This window comes from Brachyhypopomus gauderio, chromosome 20 (assembly GCF_052324685.1).
Source record: "Brachyhypopomus gauderio isolate BG-103 chromosome 20, BGAUD_0.2, whole genome shotgun sequence".
NCBI classification, from domain to species: Eukaryota; Metazoa; Chordata; class Actinopteri; order Gymnotiformes; family Hypopomidae; genus Brachyhypopomus; species Brachyhypopomus gauderio.
This window is the reverse complement of record NC_135230.1, coordinates 4303398-4329709: the sequence shown is the minus strand read 5'-3', so window position 1 is coordinate 4329709 and position 26312 is coordinate 4303398. Positions and strand designations below refer to the sequence as shown.

The window sequence follows — 26312 nt, the reverse complement described above, 5'->3', positions numbered from 1 at the left end:
CATGCACACAAAGAACTATGTGAGTAATGGAAATCAAAAGCAGGCATCTTTTTCCTGTTTGTAAATAAAGACAGATGGTCATGAAGATAGTGGTCTTTAGGAATCTCAGAGCAGTGAAAAGACGGTTAATACATTTAAACCAGCCTTTCTACTCTGAAGATACTTCCACTGAACACAGGAATAACGTCAGAACACGTCCTCCAAGTGCTTAACCTCTCCTGGTGAATTAAGAAACCAACATTCAGACAGGGCTGTGTGTCACTACAACCAGCGTGGCCCAATGGCTCAATGTCCTGTCTATTACATTCAACACATTGTAAGGAGTAAAAAGCAACAGATGGACACTTCTAGTCAATTTTGCATTTTTTATTTATTTTGAAGCAACCATTTTGTTTATTAGATTTTTTTTCTTTTTAGAAAATGCAAATACTTTTTTCCATCATCTTAAATTTATATGAACATCTGTCAGCCTCACTCAGCAACAACTGGAAGATTCGTACAACAAATGTGAACAGAACAAAATAAAAAATAACACACAAAACACAAAAACCCTCTAATGAGCAAACAGCTGTAATAGTAAAGACAATGGTAAACGGAACAGTAAACACACAGGAATCACAACCAAAAAACTTGCAACCAAAACTCTACAATTCTACAGGGGATCTAAACTTTAAAAATGACACAACAATGGCACAAGATGACCAACTGTTCAGTGTGAAATAAACTGAAAAACCAACCAATCAACCAAACCACCTTAAAACAGCGCAAGGGATTTGTTTAATATTCATAGTAGCGGAAAAAGAAGCAGAAAAATTATGTTTGTTTAGAGACAGCTCTAGAATTAGAATTAAATAAAGTCCTGAAGACAACTGCTCTTCATTATTATTTGTGTAACTCAAACAGAGTCCCACGAACACTCTACTGGCCAATCAGCAGCTGAGGTGAAGCAACTCAAAGCCAGAACTACACCTCCCTGCAAACCAGCATAGACAAACCCATCCCAGCCCACACTGATCTCTGGAGATATGGACCACAAACAACAAAACTGCCCTCCCCTTAGGAAAAACAATAAACCTCCTCGACTTAGTTATGAGGAAATACACTTATATTCATACTCTCGCTCTCTCTCACACACACACACACACACACACACACACACACACACACACACACACACACACACACACACACACACACACACAGGGATAAACACATTCATCACTGTAAAGACAACAGAAACAATTCTAAAATAAAAATATTCTATAATCTTAAAAACACAATCGATTACTCTACCAAAGAATTGGGAAATGAGTGTGGGAAAGGTTTACCTCAGCCAAACCCAAATCCCACTGGTTTTTATTTCAGAGTGTTTTATTTATGATTATAAATAGTATAGTTAGACTTTAGCTTTTCTATATATCTGTAATGGGAGTGCATGAATGAAACCATTAAGGCAAAGAATCCTGAGGATATAAACAATAATGTTATAATGTTAACAACAATGTCAGGGTCTAACATCACAATCGTTATGCAGGCAAACGCATCCCACTGTCAGAACTTCTGTACACTACACAAAGCCAACATCCATTAAAATACCTTCAGTATCATTTACACAATCAACTTTATCTTCTCTTTCACACACACCTCATGGCCAGATTACTCTCAATCTGAGAATGACATGAAACCAAACAAAAATAAAAGACTTTTATTTCTGGAGAATGTTCCAGAAGAAAAGGCCCCACTGCACGCACGCACACAGAGCTCTGATGGAGTTTGTCTGCTCCTCCGTATGGATGAAGCTTCATGACTGAAGGATCAGTGTTGACTGTGCAGAAAACACAACAACACCTACTGACACTTGCTCAAAGAGAGGGGGAGGGAAAGACAGAGAGAGAGAGAGACGGGGAGAGAAAGAGAATGGGAGAGGGGGAGAAAGACAGAAGGGGGGGATAGAAGTGGCTCTGAACATTATCTCTCTATTCTGTCATTCTTCATCCTCTGAAGGTCAGAACAAGTTCTCTTCAAATATGGCCATGAGGTCACTTTGGAAGTTCATGTCGATTGTTGCTGCCATCTACAGGGAAGAAGACAGAACAACCACATAATGTATTTATAGAGTTTAAATAATGAATGAGTGACCATGTTTTATGTGTACATATGTAAGTGTGTGTGTGTGTGTGTGTGTGTGTGTGTGTGTGTGTCTTACCACTTCTCTCCGCCTCCTCTCCTGTTCTCTCCTCCTTGCTAGCTCCCTCTGCTGGTCGGTGGTGGGTGTGTTGGTGCGGGACTGAGTGTGTGAGGGCGCGGGCGTCTGGGGTAAGGGGGTCTGTATCTCCTGCTGAGGGGGTGTGTGAGACTCCGATGGACCTTTACAAACCTCCTCACACAACTCCTCACTGTTTCTGAGACAAGGAAGGGCAGAGCGAAGGAAAAAGATCGGAGAGATGGGGGAAGATGGAGACAGAGAGAAAATCAGTGAAGAAAGACTCTCCTCGGTCACTGAACTGAACATTTAGCAGCCAAGCTCATCCTCCTCCTGGTGATTCTCCCATCACCCCTTTACACGTGACCTCCTGGGGGTCAAATGCGGCCTGCGTTTGGCAGTCATGGTCTGGTGTTTAGGGAACCGGAAGGTCATGGATTTGATTCTCAGGCCTGAGGCGATGACTGAGGTACTAGGGATGCACCGAAAATTCGGCCACCGAAAATTTTCGGCCGAAATGGCTTAAATTTGCATTTTCGGTTTTCGGCCGAAATACTTTCATCACCGAAACAACGCGGCCGAAACAATGTGCTGTGATGACGCAAGCAAAAATCGCCACCTGCACGCGCTTATTTGGATAAAGCTAGCAAAAAGGTTTTCCAGTGATGGCGCCGAGGCAAAAGACATTACACCAAAAATTAAGGAACTCGTTGCGGGCGGCGCGAACGTAACACTCAAATGGGTGGTGAACGTAACACTCGTCTGAAAATAAATTCTCCGGTTTAAAATATAGTCTCCCGTTAAAATTTTTTTGGCATTTGGGTCCGTATCCAGTTAATCGGGAATGTGATTGGGTCCGGACAGGACGGCGTTCGGGTCCGGATCCGGACCGCGGTCCGCCATTTGGTGATACCTGCCTTAGACGATCAGCCGTTCTCTGCCGTAGGGATTTCGTAGGCTAATAGAGCACATTGAGCCCCGTTATGTTTTGCCGAGGAGACGACATTTCTCAGAAGTGTGTTTACCTGAGCTGTTTAATGTTGTTGCAACTCGCGTCACGTTTTTATGAGAGAATTTATATTTATCTTTCAGGCCAGTCAGTTATAATTAAATTTAACTCGTATAAAATACATATATTTATCCTCTCAGATAAAAACGGTCTGCAAGCGAGTTTAATTTAATTAGTGGTCGGCCGTTGTCAGCGGTATCGCCGTTAACGGCCCACCACTAATTTTATTTTATAATATGCATTACTGTAATGCAGTGGTGGACGAAGTACACCAATTATGTACTTGAGTAAAAGTACAGTTACCTTGCATTGAATATTACTCAAGTAAAAGTAAAAGTATTCACCTCAATTTTTTACTTGAGTAGAAGTACAAAAGTATCTGCCTTCAAAAATACTTAAGTATTAAAAGTAAAAGTAAAAACCTTTTTTTTCTTAGCGTCACATCAAAACCCCTAGGCCTACTCGATCAACAGGTGAACAGGAAACAGTGCCTTACATTTGCCTAGCAAACACAAAATACACAAAACTAGCCTATATTATCCTCACAACATTCATCTCCAAACTTTATCCATATTAATAATTCACACTAGAAAGGTAGACAAGTGGACAAACAGTTTTATATAAAAACATAATTCACCACCAAACAGAACAATAATTTCGAACTGGCCACTTCAGTCCTAGCTTGGGGGACTTTTTCTGAGGTTCTACGTTGTCCACCACATGGCGGGACAGGGAAGCTAGAAGCTCTAGCACCTAGAACTAGAACTGTGTGCAGCCCTACCAACTGAACTCATAATATTAAACTTGGCCGAATAATTAATATAATAATAATCAGAGTTGCCAACTCTCACGCAATGAGCGTGAGACACACGCATTGACTGTCTTTACCAGAGACCGTTTTCACTCGCACTACACTTCACATACATCCGATTTCTCACACTGAAAAAAAATCTAGTTTATTTACCTCTGATCTACATCTATGATTCAATGAGTTACTAGTTCGCTGTGGCGCCAACCACTGGCGATCGATCGCGACATAATACTTAATTTGTGTCCAACAATTTACACTCGCCGCCACCCCCGCCAACATTTTACACACATGCCGCCGCCCCGCCCCCCAACCCTGATAATAATAATTTTAATAATAATTTTAATAATTTTGCTTCGCTCATATTTACTTGCCTTCGCCTCCCTCATATGAATAAATTACGAAGTTCGCTTTGCTTGGCCAAATTCGCGTGTATGTGTCCCCGGCTTTAACGTTTGATGTGGGAGTCTCCTGTGTTAAACTGGCGCTTAGCATCTCCACAGATTGCAATTCGGGTACTAGCACATTGCTTTGGATAAAAGCATCTGTTAAATGTAGTGTACTTCAATGTGATATAATTAACCGGGGTATATAAACCTACTAATCTAATGGTGAACTTACTTCGATGTGTTTTTTCAGGTTTGACAGCGAGTTCATAAATGATGACAGCGATGTGTTCTTCGGAATGCAGAGGAGGAATACGAATAATTCTTCTTTTCGAGGAATACAAACACTTCGGCTAAATAAGGCCGGGGTGTTGGGGGAAGACATCTGTTGCAGCCATGTCAGATCCTCAGCCATTTAGCGTACAAATCTTAATCTCTTACTGAGCGCTGATTGGTTATAGTCTGTGACGTGGTACACTTTTACCTTTCGGTATTTTATTAAACGTTGATTTAAAAATGAAAAAGGAACGAGATGTTTCTGTAAATGTAACGAAGTGAAAAGTACAAATTTTCGCTTTGAAATGTAGTGAAGTAAAAGTATAAAGTCTTACCAAATAAAAGTACTTGAGTAAAGTACAGATACATGGAAATGTTACTTAAGTACAGTAACGAATTACATTTACTTAGTTACTGTCCACCACTGCTGTAATGTCAGTGCTAAATAAATATTTTCAAATCAAATTTTGTAGTTGATTTATTCTTTGAATAGCAATGCCTTGATTTTAGTGAGGTTAGCCATAAATCCAATGTTACTAATAATTGGCGTAATGTAGGCTATTTCGGTGTTTCGGTTTTCGGCCTTGGTTTCCTCATTTTCGGTTTCGGCTAGGAATTTTCATTTCGGTGCATCCCTATGAGGTACCCTTGAGCAAGGCACCTAACCCCAACTGCTCCCCAGGCTAGGGCTGCCCACCGCTCTGGACATGTGATTACTAGGGGTCTGTGGTGCACACTAGTGTGTGTGTGTGTGTGTGTGTGTTAACTGCACAGATGGGTAAATGCAGAGGACAAACTCACAGTGAAAATCACAGTTGACAAATATGGGCTGGGCAATATGGCATAAATATGATCAATAAATATTTTTTTCCAATATTCATCCGGTGTTTTTCCTGATTTCAGTGCACTTCTTTGTTTGGCATGATGATCGTGTTGCTTTATTACTGAAGTTTGTATGTCATAATAATTTGAATTATGTAATTCTGCATCTGTATTGTCCTGTCTTGGCCAGGACACCCTTGTAAACGAGACTACTACTACAAATAGTAATAATAATCAATAGACATTGATCATGATATATAATTTGAAAATGCAGCCAGTTTGAAGAAAATGCTTCTAATGACAGAAGCCCATGTAAACCAGCAGTTAAACTTTACAACTTCCAGTTACGCATTACAACACAGATTATTTGCAAAAACAGAATAATAAAATGTAAACATTTAGCTAAATGCAAACATGCTTTATCTACTTCAACAAACTAACAAGTCAGAGCAATATTCGTCTTGCGTTTCTTAGATATAAAGATTTATTGTGGTTGTTTACAGCTCCACCAGAGCGGCTGTAATGTGGACAGGCTAACACAGGCTGGGTTTTCACACTGGCTGTGGTTACTGTAGAAAAGATATGTTGTATTTCTCATCTCGGTTTGCACCAACCAGGGACACATATTTTGCTTACTGTCTCAATCTGAGCCACTATCCCAAACCACTTCTGTACAGCTGATATAGTTGCTCAACAATTTTCTCAGCTTTGGAAAATACTGGGAGTTTCAATTCACTTTTGTGAGGGTTCAGATTCCTCTCAGAGTTCTCTTCGTCCGATAGTTATTGTTGGCAGCTCAAATAATGTTTATCGGTCAGCAGTAGGTGTATACTACATACGCACTGCATAACCACTACATGCAGTAACACCGTAACACAGTAACACCCTGAATATTTGTCTGAATCCGTTTATCCTAATTTTATCATAACCCCCGCAAATGAAGGCATGTGAGAACCTTAGTTTCAGATTAACAGCCAGTTACTGCTGTTATGACCAATCACCAGTTATCATTGTGTTTGAATTCCAGTGTATTTTCTCAACAGATGAAAGAAAAAAAAAACTTCTCAGGGTACGTTAAAGGGGGGTTAAGACTGTAAAAAAAAAAACTGCTTACGTCTGTTAAAGTGTAGTATCAAGTGTATGCCTGCAGTGGGCAGACTGAGGCCAACTCCACCCCTCCTCAACTCCTACCTGCCCCGCCCCCCTCTGCTCTGTTTTGCCCCTCTTCAGGGTTCAGGGCCCACTGCACTCATACAATTGATACTACACACGCCCAATGCCCCCCCGCACTCCAATACTCAACCTGATCCTTATGATGTGGTTTATGCACTCACCACCTTCAAACATCTCAGGCTCTCTAGAAAACATTGCACATTTGCCTACATTTACACTGCCTGTGTCACTTAACTCATTTTGAGAGTGAAGGTCATGCTCTGTGTGAGTGCGAGTAGCTTACTCTGTTCTAATTATTTTAATAGTTTTCCAGATTATTATTATCTTATTTACTTTTTGACATCATTTTATTTAGTTATATTTTATGTTATTTTAATATTTATTTTATTACATTATTATTATTTTATAATTTTTATGTTTTTCCTTTTTATCTTTAATTTCTTTTTACATTTTCGTTTTGTCTTATCTTTGGTTCCTTTTAATGTTTCTTTTTATTTATTCTGTAAAGCACTTTGAGTTGCATGTATGTATGAAAGGTGCTATACAAATAAAGATTATTATTATTATTATTTACTCATGTAAATATCAGGGATCTCTCTTTTATTTATATATGTTCATTTAATGTTCTCAGATAATGTATATATTTTATTTTATAGTGTATTTAATGTATTTGATTTTACTTCAGCACCATGAAGACAGATGAAATCTACAGACACACTGCACATCCACACACAGATGAAATCTACAGACACACTGACACCCTGCACATCCACACACAGATGAAATCTACACACTGACACTCTGCACATCCACACACAGATTAAATCTACAGACACATTGACACCCTGCACATCCACACACACATGAAATCTAGACACACTGACACCCTGCACATCCACACACACATGAAATCTACAGACACACTGACACCCTGCACATACACACACAGATAAAATCTACAGACACACTGACACCCTGCACATCCACACACAGATGAAATCTACAGACACACTGACACCCTGCACATCCACACACAGAAGAAATCTACAGACACATTGACACCCTGCATATACACACACAGATGAAATCTACAGACACACTGACACCCTGCATATACACACACAGATTAAATCTACAGACACACTGACACCCTGCACATCCACACACAGAAGAAATCTACAGACACATTGACACCCTGCACATACACACACAGATGAAATCTACAGACACATTGACACCCTGCACATCCACACACACATGAAATCTACAAACTGACACCCTGCACATTCACACACACATGAAATCTACAGACACACTGACACCCTGCACATCCACACACACATGAAATCTACAGACACACTGACATCCTGCACATTCACACACACATGAAATCTACAGACACACTGACACCCTGCACATCCACACACACATGAAATCTACAGACACACTGACACCCTGCACATCCACACACAGATGAAATCTACAGACATATTGACACCCTGCACATCCACACACAGAAGAAATCTACAGACACATTGACACCCTGCATATACACACACAGATGAAATCTACAGACACACTGACACCCTGCACATCCACACACAGAAGAAATCTACAGACACATTGACACCCTGCACATCCACACACAGATGAAATCTACAGACACACTGACACCCTGCACATCCACACACAGAAGAAATCTACAGACACATTAACACCCTGCACATACACACACAGATGAAATCTACAGACACATTGACACCCTGCACATTCACACACACATGAAATCTACAGACACACTGACACCCTGCACATTCACACACACATGAAATCTACAGACACACTGACACCCTGCACATTCACACACACATGAAATCTACAGACACACTGACACCCTGCACATTCACACACACATGAAATTTACAGACACACCGACACCGTGCACACACCCACACAGATGAAGCTGCTGGCAGACAGGACTGGTGATGTGTCCCCTCTCTCTTACCGTAGTTTGTCCTGCTCCCTGCGTGCGCGCTCCCTCTGCCGCTCGGCCTGCAGCGCCCTCTCTCTCTCCTCCTTCTCCCGCGCAGCGCGGCGAAACTGCTCAAAGCTGTCACTCGACGAACGCACCAATGAGGAGCCGGAGGAGGAGGAGGAGGTGGGTCTTTGAGCCAGACTTGCCCAGGAACCCATACTCTTCATCTTCATATCCTAGAGAGAGAGAGAGAGAGAGAGAGAGAGAGAGAGAGAGAGAGAGAGAGAGAGAGAGAGAGAGAGAGAAAATCAGAGAGAGAGAGAGAGAGAGAAAATCAGAGAGAGAGAAGCAGACACATAATAATTAAAATAAATTAATAATATAATGTATTTAAAAATAATAATTAAAATAAATTTAATTAAAATAAATTTTTTAAAATAAAAAATGTGATTATTCTAAAATAAACTGTACATATATAGTTTTATATTTTATATACTGTATTATTATGTAGTCTGTAAGTATCTATCTATCTATGTTTATGATTAGTTTATTGACACATTAGTTTGTCTATTATATGCGCACACACACACACACACACACACACACACACACACACACACACACACACACACACACACACACACACCTACCTTCCGGGGAGCGATGGGTGTTTTTGCCTCATGTTTAATCTGTGCAGAGTGGTGCTGAGCTGTAATATCTGAGGGGCGGGGCCCAGAACTCTCCACAGTCTTCAGGTCACCTCCTAATTGGATGCACAGTCAGTCAGTCAGACTGACAGAAATATAATTATGCAATAAAACCATTCAATTAAATTAAAGCAGGAAATAAATGTGGCCTCCAAACACAAAGATTACTCACCACTGAAGACAGGTCTAAGGTAATGTGGAGATGTTCCCTCTACACACACACACACACACACACACACACACACACACACACACACACACACGGGCTCACGCACACGCACACACAGAGTTTACTCACCACTAAAGTTAGGTTTAGTCTCAGATGGACTGAATGGAGATGAACACAGTCTCTCCTGTTTCACCAGAACCTGCCCAGACCAGCATATTACAATTACAGACCACACCACAGACCAGTACAATTACAGACCACACCATAGACCAGTACAATTACAGACCACACCACAGACCAGTACAATTACAGACCACACCACAGTCAATACTCTGGGGTGCCTTAACAGACCATTGTATATCCGGTTGCTTATTACAGACAGCATCACAACCCTATGACAAGACTGGATCCATGTAATTGCAAAATTAGATGTTTAATTAGACTGTCAATTAGATGTGACACCATCACACAAGCATATGCAAACATATGCATGTGTACACAGAGACACACTCACTGGTGTGTTGAGGGTTGGACTGACGGAGGTGGTGTGTGTGTGTGTGTGTACACAGAGACACACTCACTGGTGTGTTGGGGGTTGGACTGACGGAGGTGGGGTGGTGTGTGTGTGTGTGTGTACACAGAGATACACTCACTGGTGTGTTGAGGGTTGGACTGACGGAGGTGGGGTGGTGTGCTGTGTGCTGGGAGAGCTCCTTCAGATCTGATGGCTCCTTCAGCGGACCTGTGAGAGACGAGGTCAAACACGGGGGAGAACTTACACACCTCTGAATGGATAAACATGAGCACACAGCAGTGGGACGACCACGTGTGTGTGTGTGTGTGTGTATGTCTCTATATGTGTATATCCTTGTGTGTGAATGTCTGTCTATCTGTGTGTGTGTGTGTGTGTGTGTGTGTGTGTGTGTGTGTGCGCACTTCTCACCCAGTGGGGAAGCCTGCAGCAGTGCTGCTGTGTGTGCGAGTGTGTCCACTTGCGTCACATTGGTGTGTGTGCCAGGTGGAGACATCTGTGTTGTTGTTTGCACATCGTCCTGAAGAGTGTGTAAACACAGCTGTGCCTACACAAAACACAAATACAAGAGTACACATCAGCATAGCGCGCACACACACACACACACACACACACACACACACACACACACACACACACACACACACACACCAGTACATATCAACAAAACACACACACACACAACAGTATACATCAACAAAACACCCAAACACAGATATACAACAGTACATATCAACAACACACATACACACACACACACACAACAGTATACATCAACAAAACACCCAAACACAGATATACAACAGTACATATCAACAAAACACACATACACACACACACAACAGTATACATCAACAAAACACCCAAACACAGATATACAACAGTACATATCAACAAAACACACATACACACACACACACACACACACACACAACAGTATACATCAACAAAACACCCAAACACAACAGTATACATCAACAAAACACCCAAACACATATACAACAGTACACATAAACACACAGATATACAACAGTCGCCATAAACATACAGTACTATGCAATAGCCATAGGTCATCATGTCATAGGGTAGGCAAGTATAAGCCTTGGCTTCAGCCTACTCTTTTTTTGGTAATTATTGATTTGTATTTGTAAATGATGTTCCTTGTTTATATTTGTAATTGTAAAAATTATCAAAAAATAAATCTGAATCATTATATTTATTATTGCATAATACCATATGCAATGGTAAAATTACATTTGTATACAGTATAAAACTTTGAATGGTAGCAGAACATTCCTACAGAAACAGGAGAGCCTCCTCGAAAGAGCTCAACATGTGCACAGTAGGCCTGTCGCGATAATTACATTATCGACTTATCGTATGATAATTTTTTTTTTACCGCGATCATTTTTACTGATGTCGATAATTGGCCATTGGGTTTCCGCACAAATTTGTTTACATGAGAATAAACCGCAACTACGTTAGATTTCAGAAAGGCACGCAGTGCTGCTCTCTTGCACCCCCTGACGAATTTTAATGTTGCTTTGTGTGTTTCAGGTTTGAAAAGTGCTGGAATTTGTTAGTTTCACAACAAATATCTGTGTGACTGAATAGTTCTCTTGTATTACGTTAACAAATACGAGCCTCTTGTAATTCCAGGACGAAACATGAGAGAACGTGAAGGCGTTAAGATTGGGCGTTTTGAAAATAAACAACCATTAAATAATGTGATAAAAAGCGAATTATTTTGAATCATTTCGAGTATATGTATAAATATTTAACTTAATTAAGTTTAACGTGCTGGGAATTATTGAAATGAACCTTGAAAGTGACGTACAAGTGCTTTAATTCCACCTTGTAAAGGTGTATGAACCCGGCAAACATGACTTTGTTAATTGCGCTGAGGCGCAGTGCACGCGAAGTTACAAAATTCGAGAGGTGCACGACCTCGCCAATCGACAGCGTGCGAGGCCCTCCGCGATTACGTCATTTTCGCCGCACGGACCCTCGCATTGCCCGAGACGCCTCAAGTATAAACCAGGCTTAACTCGCTATATAGCCAAAGGGATGCTGCCGTTAAATACGGTCGAAAAGAAAACATTTATAAACATGCTGCAAAGATTTGACAAGCAGTATGAACTGCCAAAGAAAACCTATATCTCCCAAACTGCCATTCCAACCTTATATAATGAAAGATGGCATTCTGAGGGAGATTAAAGACATGTCATTTTACTCTGCTACTACAGATATGTGGTCAAGCTCAAATATGACCACATACATGAGCTTTACAATACATTACATTACTGCAAACTGGTGTAATTGTATTATTATGCTCAGTGGCGGACTTAGCAATTTGAGGGCTCAAGGCGAATTTAGCTAGGGGGCCCATCAACATTAATATGCGAGAAACAAGTTAGCTAGTCAGGGGGCCCCTACAGTGGGCTGCAGTGGGAGGGGCCCAAGGCAATTGCCTAGCCACGCCTCTATGCAAAGACCTCCTCTGATTATGCTACTATATTATTATTGTGGCACATTGTCTTAAAGCTCCTTTGGGGAGCCCAGAAGCAAGAAAAAATTCTATAATGTCACTTTAAAATGACATTATTATCGTTTATCGCAATAATTTCTGGGACAATATATCGTTCTGAAATTTTTGTTTTCGTGACAGGCCTAGTGCACAGTTCTTAATTCTTTTAGTAAATACTATACATTTGGTGTACACATTTCCTGTATTTTCTGGTCATACTATACCAGGCGTACTCAACTAAATTTGTCCGCGGTCCAATTTTGGCAGATACCTGTGACCAGAGGTCCGGTGCGGCGGGGGTGGCGAACGTAAGTTGTTGAGCGGGGGGGGGGGGGGGGTGTCGGGCGAACGGTGGAGGCGTTTATACTTTCGCGAGCATCACTGCAGTGTTCTCCGAAACGATAGGCGTTTTGTCCGAAACGATATGTGGTAGAAACACCCCTCAAAACAGGGGAATGAACATTTACCTGACCAATTTTAATGTTGCTATATGTTTCAGGTTTGAAAAGTGCTGGAATTTAGGTTAAAGTACTTTAAAATGCTTGAAATTGTAACTACTTGGTTTCAAAACAAATAGCTGTCTGACTGAATAGTTCTCTTGTATTAGGTTAACAAATACGAGCCTCTTGTAATTCCAGGACGAAACATGAGAGAACGTGAAGACGTGAAGATTGGGCGTTTTTTAAATAAACAACCATTAAATAATGTGATAAAAAGCGAATTATTTCGAGTATATGTATAAATATTTAACTTAATTATGTTTAACATGCTGGGAAATATTGAAATGGACCTTGAAAGTGACGTACAAGTGCTTTAATTCCACCTTATAAAGGTGTATGAACCCAGCAAACATGACTTTGTTCATTGCGCTGAAGCGCGGCGCGAACCGACAGCGCGCGAGGCACACGCGGAGCCACAGCGATTACGTCATTTTCGCCGCACGAAACGTAAGTTGTTGAGCGGGGGTGACAAACGTAACACTCGTGACGGAGTGTTTTTTCAATAGCCCTGAAATAAATGCTACGGTTTTGTTTTGGTCCGCATCCAGTTAATCAGGAATGAGATTGGGTCCGGACAGGACTGTGTTCGGGTCCGGATCCGGACCGCGGTCCGCCAGTTGAGTACCCCTGTACTATACTAATGACACCTAAAGAGCGGCCTAAGATTTGAACAGTATTGTGTGCGTGTGTATCTTTACCGGACACAAGTAGTTTTAGTAGTGCTGAAATATTAGTTTAGCATTTAAGACACCTCCTGACTTTGACAAACAACATCCCATGATGCTGTGTTTGGGCTGCAATCACCTGACTGAGTGGTAGAGGCATCTCATCTGCCTCATCCTCCTCATCCTCCAGTAAGGCCTGAGGGGGCTGGGCGGAGAGCTGTCCCAGCAGGGAAGGGGTGAGGGGGACCAAAGGTCTCAGAGCAGGAGCAGGAGGGAGGGACAGAGGAAGAGGAGATGGCTTGGGAGGAAGAGAGAGAGGGAGAGGGGAGGATTTAGGGGGAAGAGAGAGTGAAGAAGGTTTGGGGAGAAGAGGAGAGGATTTGGGAGGAAGCGTGACAGGAGGTCTGGGAGGAAGCGTGACAGGAGGTTTGGGAGGAAGAGTGACAGGAGGTCTGGGAGGAAGCGTGACAGGAGGTCTGGGAGGAAGCGTGACAGGAGGTCTGGGAGGAAGCGTGACAGGAGGTTTGGGAGGAAGAGACAGAGGAAGAGGTGCGGGTTTTGGAGGAAGAGGAGCAGCGTGGCAACTTGGTCGAGAGGGTTGTTGAGGCAAAGCAGTGTGGAGAGCTGGAGAGAGAGAGAGAGAGAGAGAGAGAGAGAGAGAGAGAGGGAGACAGGGAGAGAGAGGGGGGAAGGGGCAGAGGGGGGAGGGAGAGAGAGAGGGAAAGGGAAAGAGAGGGTTTTGGAGAAAGGGGAAGAAGAGAAAAAATAAAGAGAAAAGGGACGTCAAAACAATAGTGTGAGAATGAGCAACACCCCCCCCAAAAAATACATAGAGACAGAATCCAGGTTACATTACATTACTGCAACTCATATGATCATGAGACAGGTGATAGGTGTGTGTGTGTGTGTGTGTGTGTGTGTGTGTGTGTGTGTGTGTGTACCTGGAGAGGGGAGGGGCGCTGAGTTCTGGTTGAGGAACAGGTGTGTCTCAGTCGGCGTGTGTGTGAGAGTGTGTGGGAGAGTGTGTACTGGTGCACAGAGACTGTGCGAGGGCGCTAGTGACATGCCGTGCGGGGGGACTGTATCGAAGCCGTTGCCTAGGAGATGGGACGGTTCCAGCGCCTGGCTGGTGGTAGTTGGGTAGGAGAATGTGACAGTGGACTGTACTACTGTTTGGGAGGGAGGGGGGGGCTCATGGACCACTGCGGCCTGCGCTGGATGGTTCAACCTTTTGACCTCTTTTTCTGTACGAGGCTTCTTCCGGTGCTCAGGGCTCAGCCCTGTGAAGATATCATGAGTTAACATGGTACACAGAATCACAACACGCTATTATACGGAGTTAACATGGTACACAGACTCACTAGACTCACTTTAAACTAGGGGTGTGTTTAAAAATCGATTTTTCAAATCAAATCGATCTTCATTTGAATGATTCGATATCGATTTATTAAACCTGAGATCGATCTTTAGAATTGGCTAATTTTCCCCGCATATGCGTACTGTTTTACCGTCTCGCATTTCATATTGTGTGACGTGCTTTAATTGCACCTTGTTTAGGTGTATGAACCCTGCAAACATGACTTTATTCATTGCGCTGCGTGCGTGAAGTTTCAAAATTCGAGGTACACAACCTTGTGAAGTGACAGCGCACGGGCGGAGCCACCACGATTACGTCGTTTTCGGTGCGCGGACCCTCACACCGGTCGCAACGCATCAAGTATAAAGCTGTGAAGTTATCTCAACAGCTGGCAATATTGTTACTGCACAAAGGAGCTGTCTCACTCCTCAACAACTCATTTTCTTGCAGAAAAATTTGACAATCTCCAAGATTTCAGAAAGCAGTCAAGAATAAATCTTAGTTTTTGGACCGTAATGTTTACAATATTCAGAACTATGTTCATAAATGTTTTTGTTACAAGTTAAAAAAAAAACTTAATTTGCACTTTAGAGGGCTGTTCAAAACCGCTTTCAATACCTTTTCTGGTAAAGGAGCTATGTGGAAGTGTGTGCATTAATTTATATAAAACCACTAATATCACAGTATAAACACTAATATCTTAATACATTTTAATAAAGTTTGAGTGTTCCTTGTATCATTACAACATTTCACATTCAAACTACATTTTTTATTGTAACTGAACAAGAATCGATATTGAATCAGATCGAATCGAAAATCGAATTGAATCGGGACCTTGTGAATCGGAATCGAATCGAACTGGGAAATCAGTGGTGATACCCACCCCTACTCAACATGCTATTATATGGAGTTAACATGGTACACAGAATTACAACACGCTATTATACAGAGTTAACATGGTACACATAATTACAACACGCTATTATTCAATGGATTATTCAATGGGAGGCCTGTTCTAAATATAATGTGAAAAAAATACACCATATTTAAGCAGGATCTAGAGCATACTTAGATGGGTCTGCTTTAGATAAGCTAAAACATACTTTCACTACAGTGTGTCTGTGTGTGTACCTGCTGAAAAATCCTCACTGTCTGAAGAGCTGGACTCACTACTGCCTGAGGAGTCCATCTTAATCTTGCTCAACTTCTCACCTACAGTATACATACACAGTCATCACAAGGTCAAACACACACACAGGGTCAAACATGCACACACACACACACACACACACACACACACACACACACACACAGGGTCAAACACACACACACACACACCTGTTGTCCTCTTCCTCTTGAGGCAGGCGGAGACGTATCTCTGCAGCTCACGGAGCGTCGATGGTTTCAGCGTCTCAAAGTCTATCTCAATCTCATCTGGGTTCGAGCTCTTCAGTGTCGGCTCCCGTGATTGGATGATATGGACTACACGTCCAAGTTTGTTGCCAGGCAGCCTGTTAATATCTAGACTCAGTTGTCTCTTCTCCTCCAGAGACATGATCGGACATCCATCTGCGACACCCTGAGACACGCCCTCTTCCTCCAACTCCATTGAAGGGACCAGACAGGGCGGAGCCAATGAAGAAGTAGACAACGAACAACTAGGCTTGATATCCCTCCTTCTGTTATGAAGAGACAGAGGGACATAGGGTGAGACAGACAGAGGAACAGACAGGGTGAGACAGAGAGACAGACAGTGTTGAATATTAATTGGTGTTTAAGAAATATTAATAATTAATTAATTTAATAATTAATGAATATTAATAAGCACGTGTTGTTTTTCCCGCTTTACTATGTAAGATGTGATTAACGATGGGAAAGGTGGTTCATACTCTGGCTTCTTGGTCTTTTTCGGAAGGATCGAGTCCTTGCCAGTCTTGCTCTTCCTGATTGGTTGGCATGGTGTGGGTGTGCTCTCTGCGCTAAACCCCTCCCCCAGCAAAGGGGGCAGTCCACTGCTTTTCTTCCTGAGCTTCTCTTTCCTCTTCTCCTTCTCCTTTCTCTCTTTTTCCTTCTTCTTGGGCTTGATGGGCTGAGGCTGGGACAGAGCTGCCAGCTGCTCGTGGACAGCTTTCAGCTGTAGGGGGCAGCATACAATCACATACTGGCCCATAATATCACCTAATCACCCATACTATCACATACTGGCCCATAATATCACATACTGGCCCATAATATCACCTAATCACCCATACAATCACATACTGGCCCATAATATCACCTAATCACCCATACAATCACATACTGGCCCATAATATCACATATTCACCCATACAATCTTCTACTGGCCCATAATATCACCTAATCACCCATACTATCACATACTGGCCCATAATATCACCTAATCACCCATACTATCACATACTGGCCCATAATATCACATACTGGCCCATAATATCACCTAATCTCCCATACAGTCACCTACTCCCCACCTACATACCCACTACTGTGACCACACATGACTGCTCTTGCGCCTACCCCTCTCTCTCTCACCTGTTCCTGAAGCTCAGCCAATCGTTGAGCCCTCTCCTGGTCTGACCCATCATCTGAGGACTCTGATTCGTCAGAGGAGCTAGCGGGCAAGGCAGGGGCGGGCTGCTGTCTGACAGACGCGAGGTGGAGGCCAGGAGAAGGCGTGGGTTGAGGGGGTGTGTCCTCTGGCTCATCAGGGATCTTAGCAAATCGCATCTCAAAGACGTCCTGCAGGGGAGGGTTGGGGTTAAGTTAGCAGTAAGGGTCATGGGACATATCAAAGCTCAAGGTGCTGGTGGCTGTCGCTGTACCTGTAGTGTCCGGGCCATGCGCACAATGTCATGGTCCGGTGGGTTGTATTTGTAACAGTTGGAGAACATCAGCCTTACATCCGCTGCAAAGGCCTGAGCGTTGGGGTACTTCCAGTGATCCAACTTCGCCTGCACAAGAGGGGTGCTCATCACGACGCAGGACACGTGGTCGTTACGACGCGGGACACGTGGTCGCCACGACGCGGCACACATGCTCGCCACGATGCGGGACACGTGCTCGCCACGACGCGGCACACGTGCTCGCCACGACGCGGCACACGTGCTCGCCACGACGCGGCACACGTGCTCGCCACGACGCGGCACACGTGCTCGCCACGACGCGGGACACGTGCTCGTCACATTATGGAGCAGCCAGAGTTTGTGTGTTTTCCTAGATGTTGATGTATGGCTGACCTAGACTAATCCGGGTGGTATGTGAGTGTCGTGTGTGTGTTTGTCCCTCTACCTGGATGGTGCTGAGGTCCATGGGGTGCTTGATGATGTCATGGTAGTCATGGAGCCCGAGGCTCTTGGCGTCCACAGGGCTGTAGAAGGGCCAGGCGTAGGCCGCATGCTCCTTCGACAGCATCTCCTTCAGGATGCCCTCGCAGTACTGCAGCTGCGGCCTGCTGCGCGGGCTAGGGGGCGCCGTCTCCCCGAACTCCCCCACCGAGTCCGGCAGGTCCCGCCGAGCTGGCCTGGGGCGGGCGGAGTCTCGGCGGGGGCGGAGCTCCGTAGCCCCCGGAGAAGACTCGCCGAGCTGGTCTGTGGCATGGGGGGTGGTGGTGTCGGCCTTCCTCTTCTGACTCTTCCTCTGCTGTTGTTGAAGGTCAAAGAGCAGAGGGCAAAAGTAAAAAGTGAGGAAAAGGTCAAAAGATAACCAAAGCTAACACATTCACACCATGTATTGTCCCTCTATAGCAGGGGTCTCCAACACGTCGCTCGCGAGCTACCAGTAGCTCGCCAAAGGGCCAATGAATTACATATAAATTTGGTCCCATCGAGAAATCTACTTAAATTTATGTCCAATCAAAATTCACAGTTGTCCCTCCCCTTCTAACACTAAATGATTATTCGCCAATTATACAACAGTTAGTTCACAATCCGACTGGTTGAGAAGTGTTCTAACCCTGCAGATATGTGTGATAACAGCACGGTGTTCTCATTCTCTGTATCACTCCGCGGACGCGTTGTCAAGTAACGGCATGTACATATATTCACGATAACACACTCCCTCTCGTGTTCTATTGCTTAATTAGCTGTCAATCAAAAAGTTAGGCTGCTGTCAATATTGAATAAACCAGGGGTCACCCACGTCATGAGTCGCCCGCGGGCTTGTTTTAAAAATAGCTCACTATAGCGCCATGCACCAAAGCGCTGCATCTTAGCAATCGACACTCGCACACGCAACTTTCATTCGCCACACCCCCGAGTATGTACTCAGTGTTTAATTGAATTGTGTCTAAAGAGAAAGGTCATAAAATCTATCATTGTGGTCAAAATCCTCATCACAAAGCCATAAAACATCTGGATTCTTTAAACAGCCGATGGTTCTTTTGGCTGACCTTGGTAAGGGGCGTGGCACTCTGCATCAGGGCTCTGTTAGGCATCGGCATGACAACGGGAGTGTCGATGGGTGTCGCCACAGTGTTGGACATGCAGTCAAGGGTGAAGGGGGGGCCAATATCCGTAACAGATGAGACAGAGAAAGATTCTGGGGGGAATTAAATCTTCTGAGTGAAAGCTTTACATAAACAAGGAATATTTTACATAAACCACACCCACACACACCCAACACACACACCCAACACACACACCCAACACACACACCCAACACACACCCACACACACCCAACACACACCCAACACACACCTTACCAGGTTCCAGTTTTGGTCTGCTGCGCCTCTTTGATGCTGTGTGGATCTCAACCTCCTCCTGAGGCATCTCAGAGACCTTTTGCAAGAACAACTTCTCCAGAGCCTCTGCCATTAGCACAATATCATCTCCCGGCTACAAACACACACATTAGCACAATATCATCCAGGCCCCTGCCACACACTTAAGCAGTGAATAGCTTGTGCTGGTATTCATTTAGATTTTATATGGACAATAAAATGTTCATGTGTGCTTTGTGGTGGAGTAAGTTGTTGTAGTTTTGAATGGGGTGTGTGTGAGAACCTTGTTGTAGTTTTGAATGGTGTGTGTGTGAGAACCTTGTAGTTTTGAATGGTGTGTGTGTGAGAACCTTGTAGATTTGAATGGTGTGTGTGTGAGAACCTTGTAGTTTTGAATGGTATGTGTGTGAGAACCTTGTTGTAGTTTTGAATGGTATGTTTGTGAGAACCTTGTTGTAGTTTTGAATGGTGTGTGTGTGAGAACCTTGTTGTAGTTTTGAATGGTGTGTGTGTGTGTGTGAGAACCTTGTTGTAGATGTAGCAGTTGGTGAACATGGTGTTGAAGTCCTGGATGCACTCCTGGGCGTTCCAGTAGTACCCGTTCTCCAGTCTCCTCTTAATGGTCCCCATGTCCATGGGAGTCTTTATGATGTCATAGTAGTCCTGTGAGATGGCGACAGAGAGAGACAGAGAGAGAGAGACAGACAGAGAGAGAGAGAGACAGAGAGAATGTGAAATGTGCCATATTTGTCAATTGTGATTTTTCACCACAATCAAAATTTGTCCTCCACATTTACCCATCTGTGCAGTTAGAACACACACACACACACACACACACACACACACACATACTCACAGGCAGGCACAGATTGACGGCGTCTACAGGTGCCTGGAAGGGCCATGAGAACTGATGCTTCCACAGTGTTTTCAGGACTACCCTCTGCAGATACTGCAGCTGATTGGTGTGTCTCGGTGGCCGGGCGGGAATACTTGTCTCAGGGGGTGGAGGGTTGGAGATAAGGGGCGTGGCTTCCACAGTGTCCCCCATTTTGATGGACCGGATGTGTTGTCAGCCTCCCAGTCAGCGTGGCTTCACAAACACAGTGGACAGAGCCGACGTGTCCATAACTGACCTCACTGCAAGAAGAGCACCAGCATAATCACCACCAACATACACATGATAACACCAACAATGATGACCCCAACACCAATGATGACCCCAACACCAATGATGACCCCAACACCAACGATCACCCCAACACCAATGATGAACCCAACACCAATGATGAACCCAACACCAACGATCACCCCAACACCAACGATGAACCCAACACCAACGATGAACCCAACATCAATGATGACCCCAACACCAACGATCACCCCAACATCAATGATGACCCCAACACCAACGATCACCCCAACACCAATGATGAACCCAACACCAACGATCACCCCAACATCAATGATGACCCCAACACCAACGATCACCCCAACATCAATGATGAACCCAACACCAATGATGAACCCAACACCAACGATCACCCCAACATCAATGATGACCCCAACACCAACGATCACCCCAACATCAATGATGAACCCAACATACATATGATAACACCAACGATCACCCCAACACCAATGATGAACCCAACACCATCAATGCTATGATAACATCAACATCATACAAAACAGTAGAGCTAACATATGAAACAGTAGAGCTAACATATGCTATGTCTAACACCAGAGGACAAAACAGCAGAGGTAAAGTGAGGTTAAGATTAACAGCACATGCACAGATCATACTCGCTAAACTACGATACTCCTGGGCCAGGAATATGCTACTTGAGACCTTTCCTTCAGAACCAAATCCAGTCCCTGCTTCTGTTATCAACTGTTGCCACAGTGCCTGGGTGTTTCCCTCACAATCCTCAGACTTTCACCTGGGAGTCAGGTGTGAAGTTACGTGACCTTCCAGTTACTGATCTACTCTCCACTCACCTGCCTACAGTCGCTGCTGCTGTGGTTCATTCCATGTCATAATGTTTTAGAGCAGGGGTGGCCAACCCATCATAGACCAAGAGCCACTTTTCTTACTGTGTTACGGCAAAGAGCCACATCATACATGGGCGAGTGTAGATTGTTGAACAGGGGGGGGTGTGGCGAGTGTAAATTATTAGCTGTGAAGACAGTCAAATGTGTGTTTTCCACTACGCCGGTTTTAAAAGTATTAGCGGCTCGCTAGGCTTGTAAACTAACCGCGCACCACGAAGATGTAGCAGTGTGTCGCCCCGTTTGTGCAGGTGAGCCCGCGGACCGGCTGGGGAGCCGCATGAAACCAGACAAAAAGCCGCATGCGGCTCGCGAGCCGCGGGTTGGCCACTCCTGTTTTAGAGTGTCTTTTTTTATCTTCATGTGTTATCTTTTTTTTGCTTTGTTTCATATTTTGCTTTGTTTCATTTTTATCAATTTACTCTATATTTTATACAATGTTATTGCTACTATATAATGCACTTTGTAAACCCAGTTTGTGCAATATAAATCAAGTTGGTGAATATAATAACAACAAAATAATAATAATTATTAGAATACTGATATGGTTCATGGCTTCAATCAGGTAATTAGCAGGGAAATAACTAAGATGGAGAAGATCACCTTAAAAAAAGGCACAAACATATCTCAAGCGCAACAAAGACCACCTTAAAACAAAGGCATACACATATCTAATGTAAAAACCAAGACCACCTTAAAACCAAAGCATTCGGGCTTTATTCAGACAATGCAAATTTGCTAACTGCCATCTAGATACTTTGATGCTGTTGAAAAATATATAAAATAGATTCTAGGCTGTTATGCCCCTTCCAGAGTGCATGCTCAGAGCAGGTATGCAGCTCCATGGTAGCGTTTAACAGGACGCTGGAGCATCAAGCATCTAAAACACAACAGCGATGTTTGTAATTCCAACGAGACATGATAAGACTTTTATTAAAGGCCTTAGACCAGGGGTGCCCATTACGTCGATCGCAATCGAAGGAATGTGGGTAGATCGCATGACATTAAAAAGTAGTGGATGAATGACAGGCTATCGTCCATCTGCACTGACGGTTGTATTTTGATTTGATTGACATACACGGTAGCCAATCTGACGTCTAGGGTTTGACACACCCCCCGTCAACGACTGACACACATCACCGCCACATTACCACTACCATTGTCCCCCTCCCCAAGAAGAACCCACCATCCTGCTTGAATGATTACAGGCCAATAGCACTCATGTCAAACATTATGAAGTGCTTTGAGAGAGTGTTGCTGTCCCACATTCAAAGCAGCATACCAAACACTGCAGACCCCCTGCAATATGCCTACCGAGCCAACAGGTCTACCTCAGACGCTATTGCCACTGCCCTTCATGTCTCCCTCTCCCACCTGGAAAATAAGGACTCTTACGTCAGAATACTGTTCATTGACTACAGTTCCCCCTTCAACACGGTCATCCCTCACAAACTCACCCACAAACTTTCATCCCTCTGACTACATCCCACCCTCTGTGGCTGGCTTCTGAACTTCCTGACTGGCAGACCTCAGTCTGTCAGAACTGGAAACAGGACCTCAGCCAGTATCACCACCAACATTGGTACCCCCGCAGGGCTGTGTCCTCAGCCCCATTCTCTACACCCCCCATACTCAAATAGCGGCCGCTATCTATTTCTGGCCCGCGAGCTGTTTTGAAAAGTGTTTTTTTTTTTAGGAATCTTTTTTTTCAATCGCGCTATCCACTCTTATTTTGAAATTGCGCACCGCGATCTCAAGACGATGCCGGGGATTGCCTTCATGGCAACAACAAACAGGTAGCAGACGCCCAAATGCGTTCAAACCCCCCCCCCCCGTAACCGGCCCCCTCAGTGATTGAAATAATAAAATGTGGCCCGTCATCATTTCTATTTGAGTTCTCCTGCTCTACACCGTGTACACCCATGACTGTGTCGCCTCCCACCCCGACAACGTCATCCTGAAGATTGCTGACGACACTGCTGTGATAAATCGTATCACCGGTGGAAACGAAGTAGCCTACAGGAAGGAGGTGAACAGTCTGGTGACCTGGTGTATGGACAACAACCTCGCCCTAAACACAGACAAGACCAAAGAGATGATGGTTGACACGAGGAAACTAAAGAGAATTCATCAGCCACTATTTATCCGGGATTTTGAAGTGGAGAGGGTCAGCACCTTTAAATACCTGGGGGTCCACACCAGCGATGACCTCACCTGGACACAGAACACCACACGTGTGTGCTAAAGAGGACTCGGCTGTATTTCTTGAGGAGACTGAGGAAATTTGGCATGTCACCCCAAATCCTCAACAACTTCTACAAATGCATCATCGAGTCCGTCCTGACCAACGGCATTACTGTGTGGTACGGCAGCACTACTGCAAAGGACCCCAAACGCCTGCAGAGTGTGGTAAAAACAGCCACCAAAATCACAGGGATGAAACAGCCCTCTCTGCAGAGCACTTATCAATGCAGGTCCACAGGAGAGCCGCCTCCATCATCAAAGATCCCACCCACCCCCAACACGGACTATTCACACTCTTACCGTCAGGCCGGAGGTACAGAAGTGTGAAGTGCAGAACCAGCAGGTTAAAGAACTCTTTTTTTCCCCCACTGCCACCAGTCTCTTGAACAGCTGAGCTTATTTCTACCCCACAAACTCTTTTGCACAAACTGTCAATTGCACTACATTACAGATTACTGCAATATATTTAATACTTAATGTAGCCTCTTCCACCATTGCACAATGTAAATAATTTTTGTATTTCTTTGAGAGCACGTTTGTTATATATTTCCATTATTCTTCTATTATTTTTTTACTCATTATTTCTTATTTATTTACATTATTACATCCAGGACAGCAAAGTAGGAATTTCGTTGTACAGAGAAACTTGCTCCTTACTGTGCATATGACAATAAAGCTTTGAATCCTTGTCTCCCTAGCAAAATCGTACCATGCAGCATTAAAAGAAATTATTTTTGTGACACTGTAAATGAATAATTAATACCTATAGCAGGACATATGTTGTAATAACGAGCAATTCTCTGTATAGTGACGTCATTTACAACGTATTTTCTGATACTACAACGTTACTTTCTTGTAATAAGTTGTTGTTCTTATAATTATGACCTATGACGTTTTAAGGACACATGTATCGTAATAACGAGATGATTTCCCGAAATTACGACCTGTTTGTTCCCCACAGCTACAACATCTCGTAACAACATGCTGAAGGGTTTATTTTTTATTGTTTGGCTGCTCAAAGGTCGTCAAACATCACAAAAACAACAGCTGGTATGAGAAAATGGAGCTTGAGAATGAGGGGCCTCTTTACTGCGCACAGACATTAAACCCTAAGACATTAAACCCTAATTAAAGACATTGAACCCTAATTAAAGACATTGAACCCGTGTGCTGCGACCGAGTGAGCAACAGCTGATCCACTGGAGCGAGTCGGTATAAAACGCACATGCGAAACGTCAACAACCACGGACAGCCAATCAGATCTCGCTACACAGCGCGAGTGGGCGGGACCAAACAAACGTGGACTACGTGATCTTCAACAGTAGTAATCTAGCGCAGGGAATCCTCCGTGGCGTTGCGACCCAGTAACACGACTTATATATATTTATATATGCCAACATCGCCATCGCGGTGAACACAAACACAAACGATCCACTCGTTGAACTCGCGACGTACGACGAAGAGCGCGAGCAGCTAGCTAGCTAACCGACCCGGTGAGTCCTTCACCTCGGCGTACGTCTCGCCTGTCCTAATGTACTTTACGGCAAATACATTGCGTAAATATGTTTCGTGAATTGGACCTGGGCAGCACCGATATTCCAGAAAGCCCCTGCGTCAAACGCGCGCGCGCCTCCCGCGGCGCAGCAACGCCGGTACGCTACGTTAAACGCGTAACCGTGGTCGGGAATACGGCCTTCTCTGGTTAACGCACACGGGTAACGCGGGCCACACGCTCCAGAAAGTGGGAGAAACGGGCGCGACGCGGCCGCGCTCTCGGTTAAACGCGCGACACACGACCGGTCGGACCCAGAACCGGAGGGAAAACGGCGCGGACGGGACCGAGCGAGTCGCCGGAGCGGCCTCGGCGTAGCTAAGCTAGCGGGCTGGTGGTGGTCCGTGGCGCGACTCTCTTCACCCTCGCGGCCCGATCCCCTCAGCTTCTCCCCCCGCTACACGCCCCACCGACCCCGCGGCTCGACCGGCCGCGCCGCGAGCGCCCCGCCACCACCCACGCGGCGGGGCAACGAAGCAGTGAAAACCCGTTTTATTTACCGCAGTCTCGGGGCTGTCAGTGTGCGCGCGACTCTTCCCTTCTCGCCGACCCGGAAAAAAAAAAACTGCGTGACGCGAGACGTCGATGACGCGGGACGCACGGCGAGGCCACGCCCCTTTGA

The 26312-nt window shown here is 44.4% G+C and overlaps 1 protein-coding gene across 5 annotated transcripts; it reads right to left on the bottom strand.

Annotated features, from left to right (window-relative positions):
• Window positions 1-1166: 1166 nt before the first annotated feature.
• Window positions 1167-26253, bottom strand: LOC143484146 (bromodomain-containing protein 3-like). 5 transcript variants are annotated; one of them, XM_076982701.1, is made up of 20 exons: window positions 26191-26253; window positions 20702-20982; window positions 20371-20508; window positions 19828-19960; window positions 19515-19663; window positions 18416-18766; window positions 17950-18078; window positions 17660-17866; window positions 16999-17243; window positions 16448-16788; window positions 16241-16321; window positions 14694-15032; window positions 13892-14376; window positions 10472-10607; window positions 10182-10270; window positions 9658-9727; window positions 9303-9415; window positions 8683-8888; window positions 2207-2402; window positions 1167-2074 (listed from the first exon to the last, which is right to left on the bottom strand). In XM_076982701.1, exons 2-20 carry the CDS (start codon window positions 20891-20893, stop codon window positions 2006-2008), a joined length of 3669 nt encoding a protein of 1222 aa, XP_076838816.1. In that variant the 5' UTR covers window positions 20894-20982; window positions 26191-26253; the 3' UTR covers window positions 1167-2005. The 5 variants fall into 5 exon arrangements, with proteins under 5 accessions (XP_076838816.1, XP_076838819.1, XP_076838817.1 ...); XM_076982704.1 differs by having other exon boundaries at window positions 2207-2396; XM_076982702.1 differs by having other exon boundaries at window positions 18416-18763.
• Between the last annotated feature and the right edge of the window lie 59 nt (window positions 26254-26312).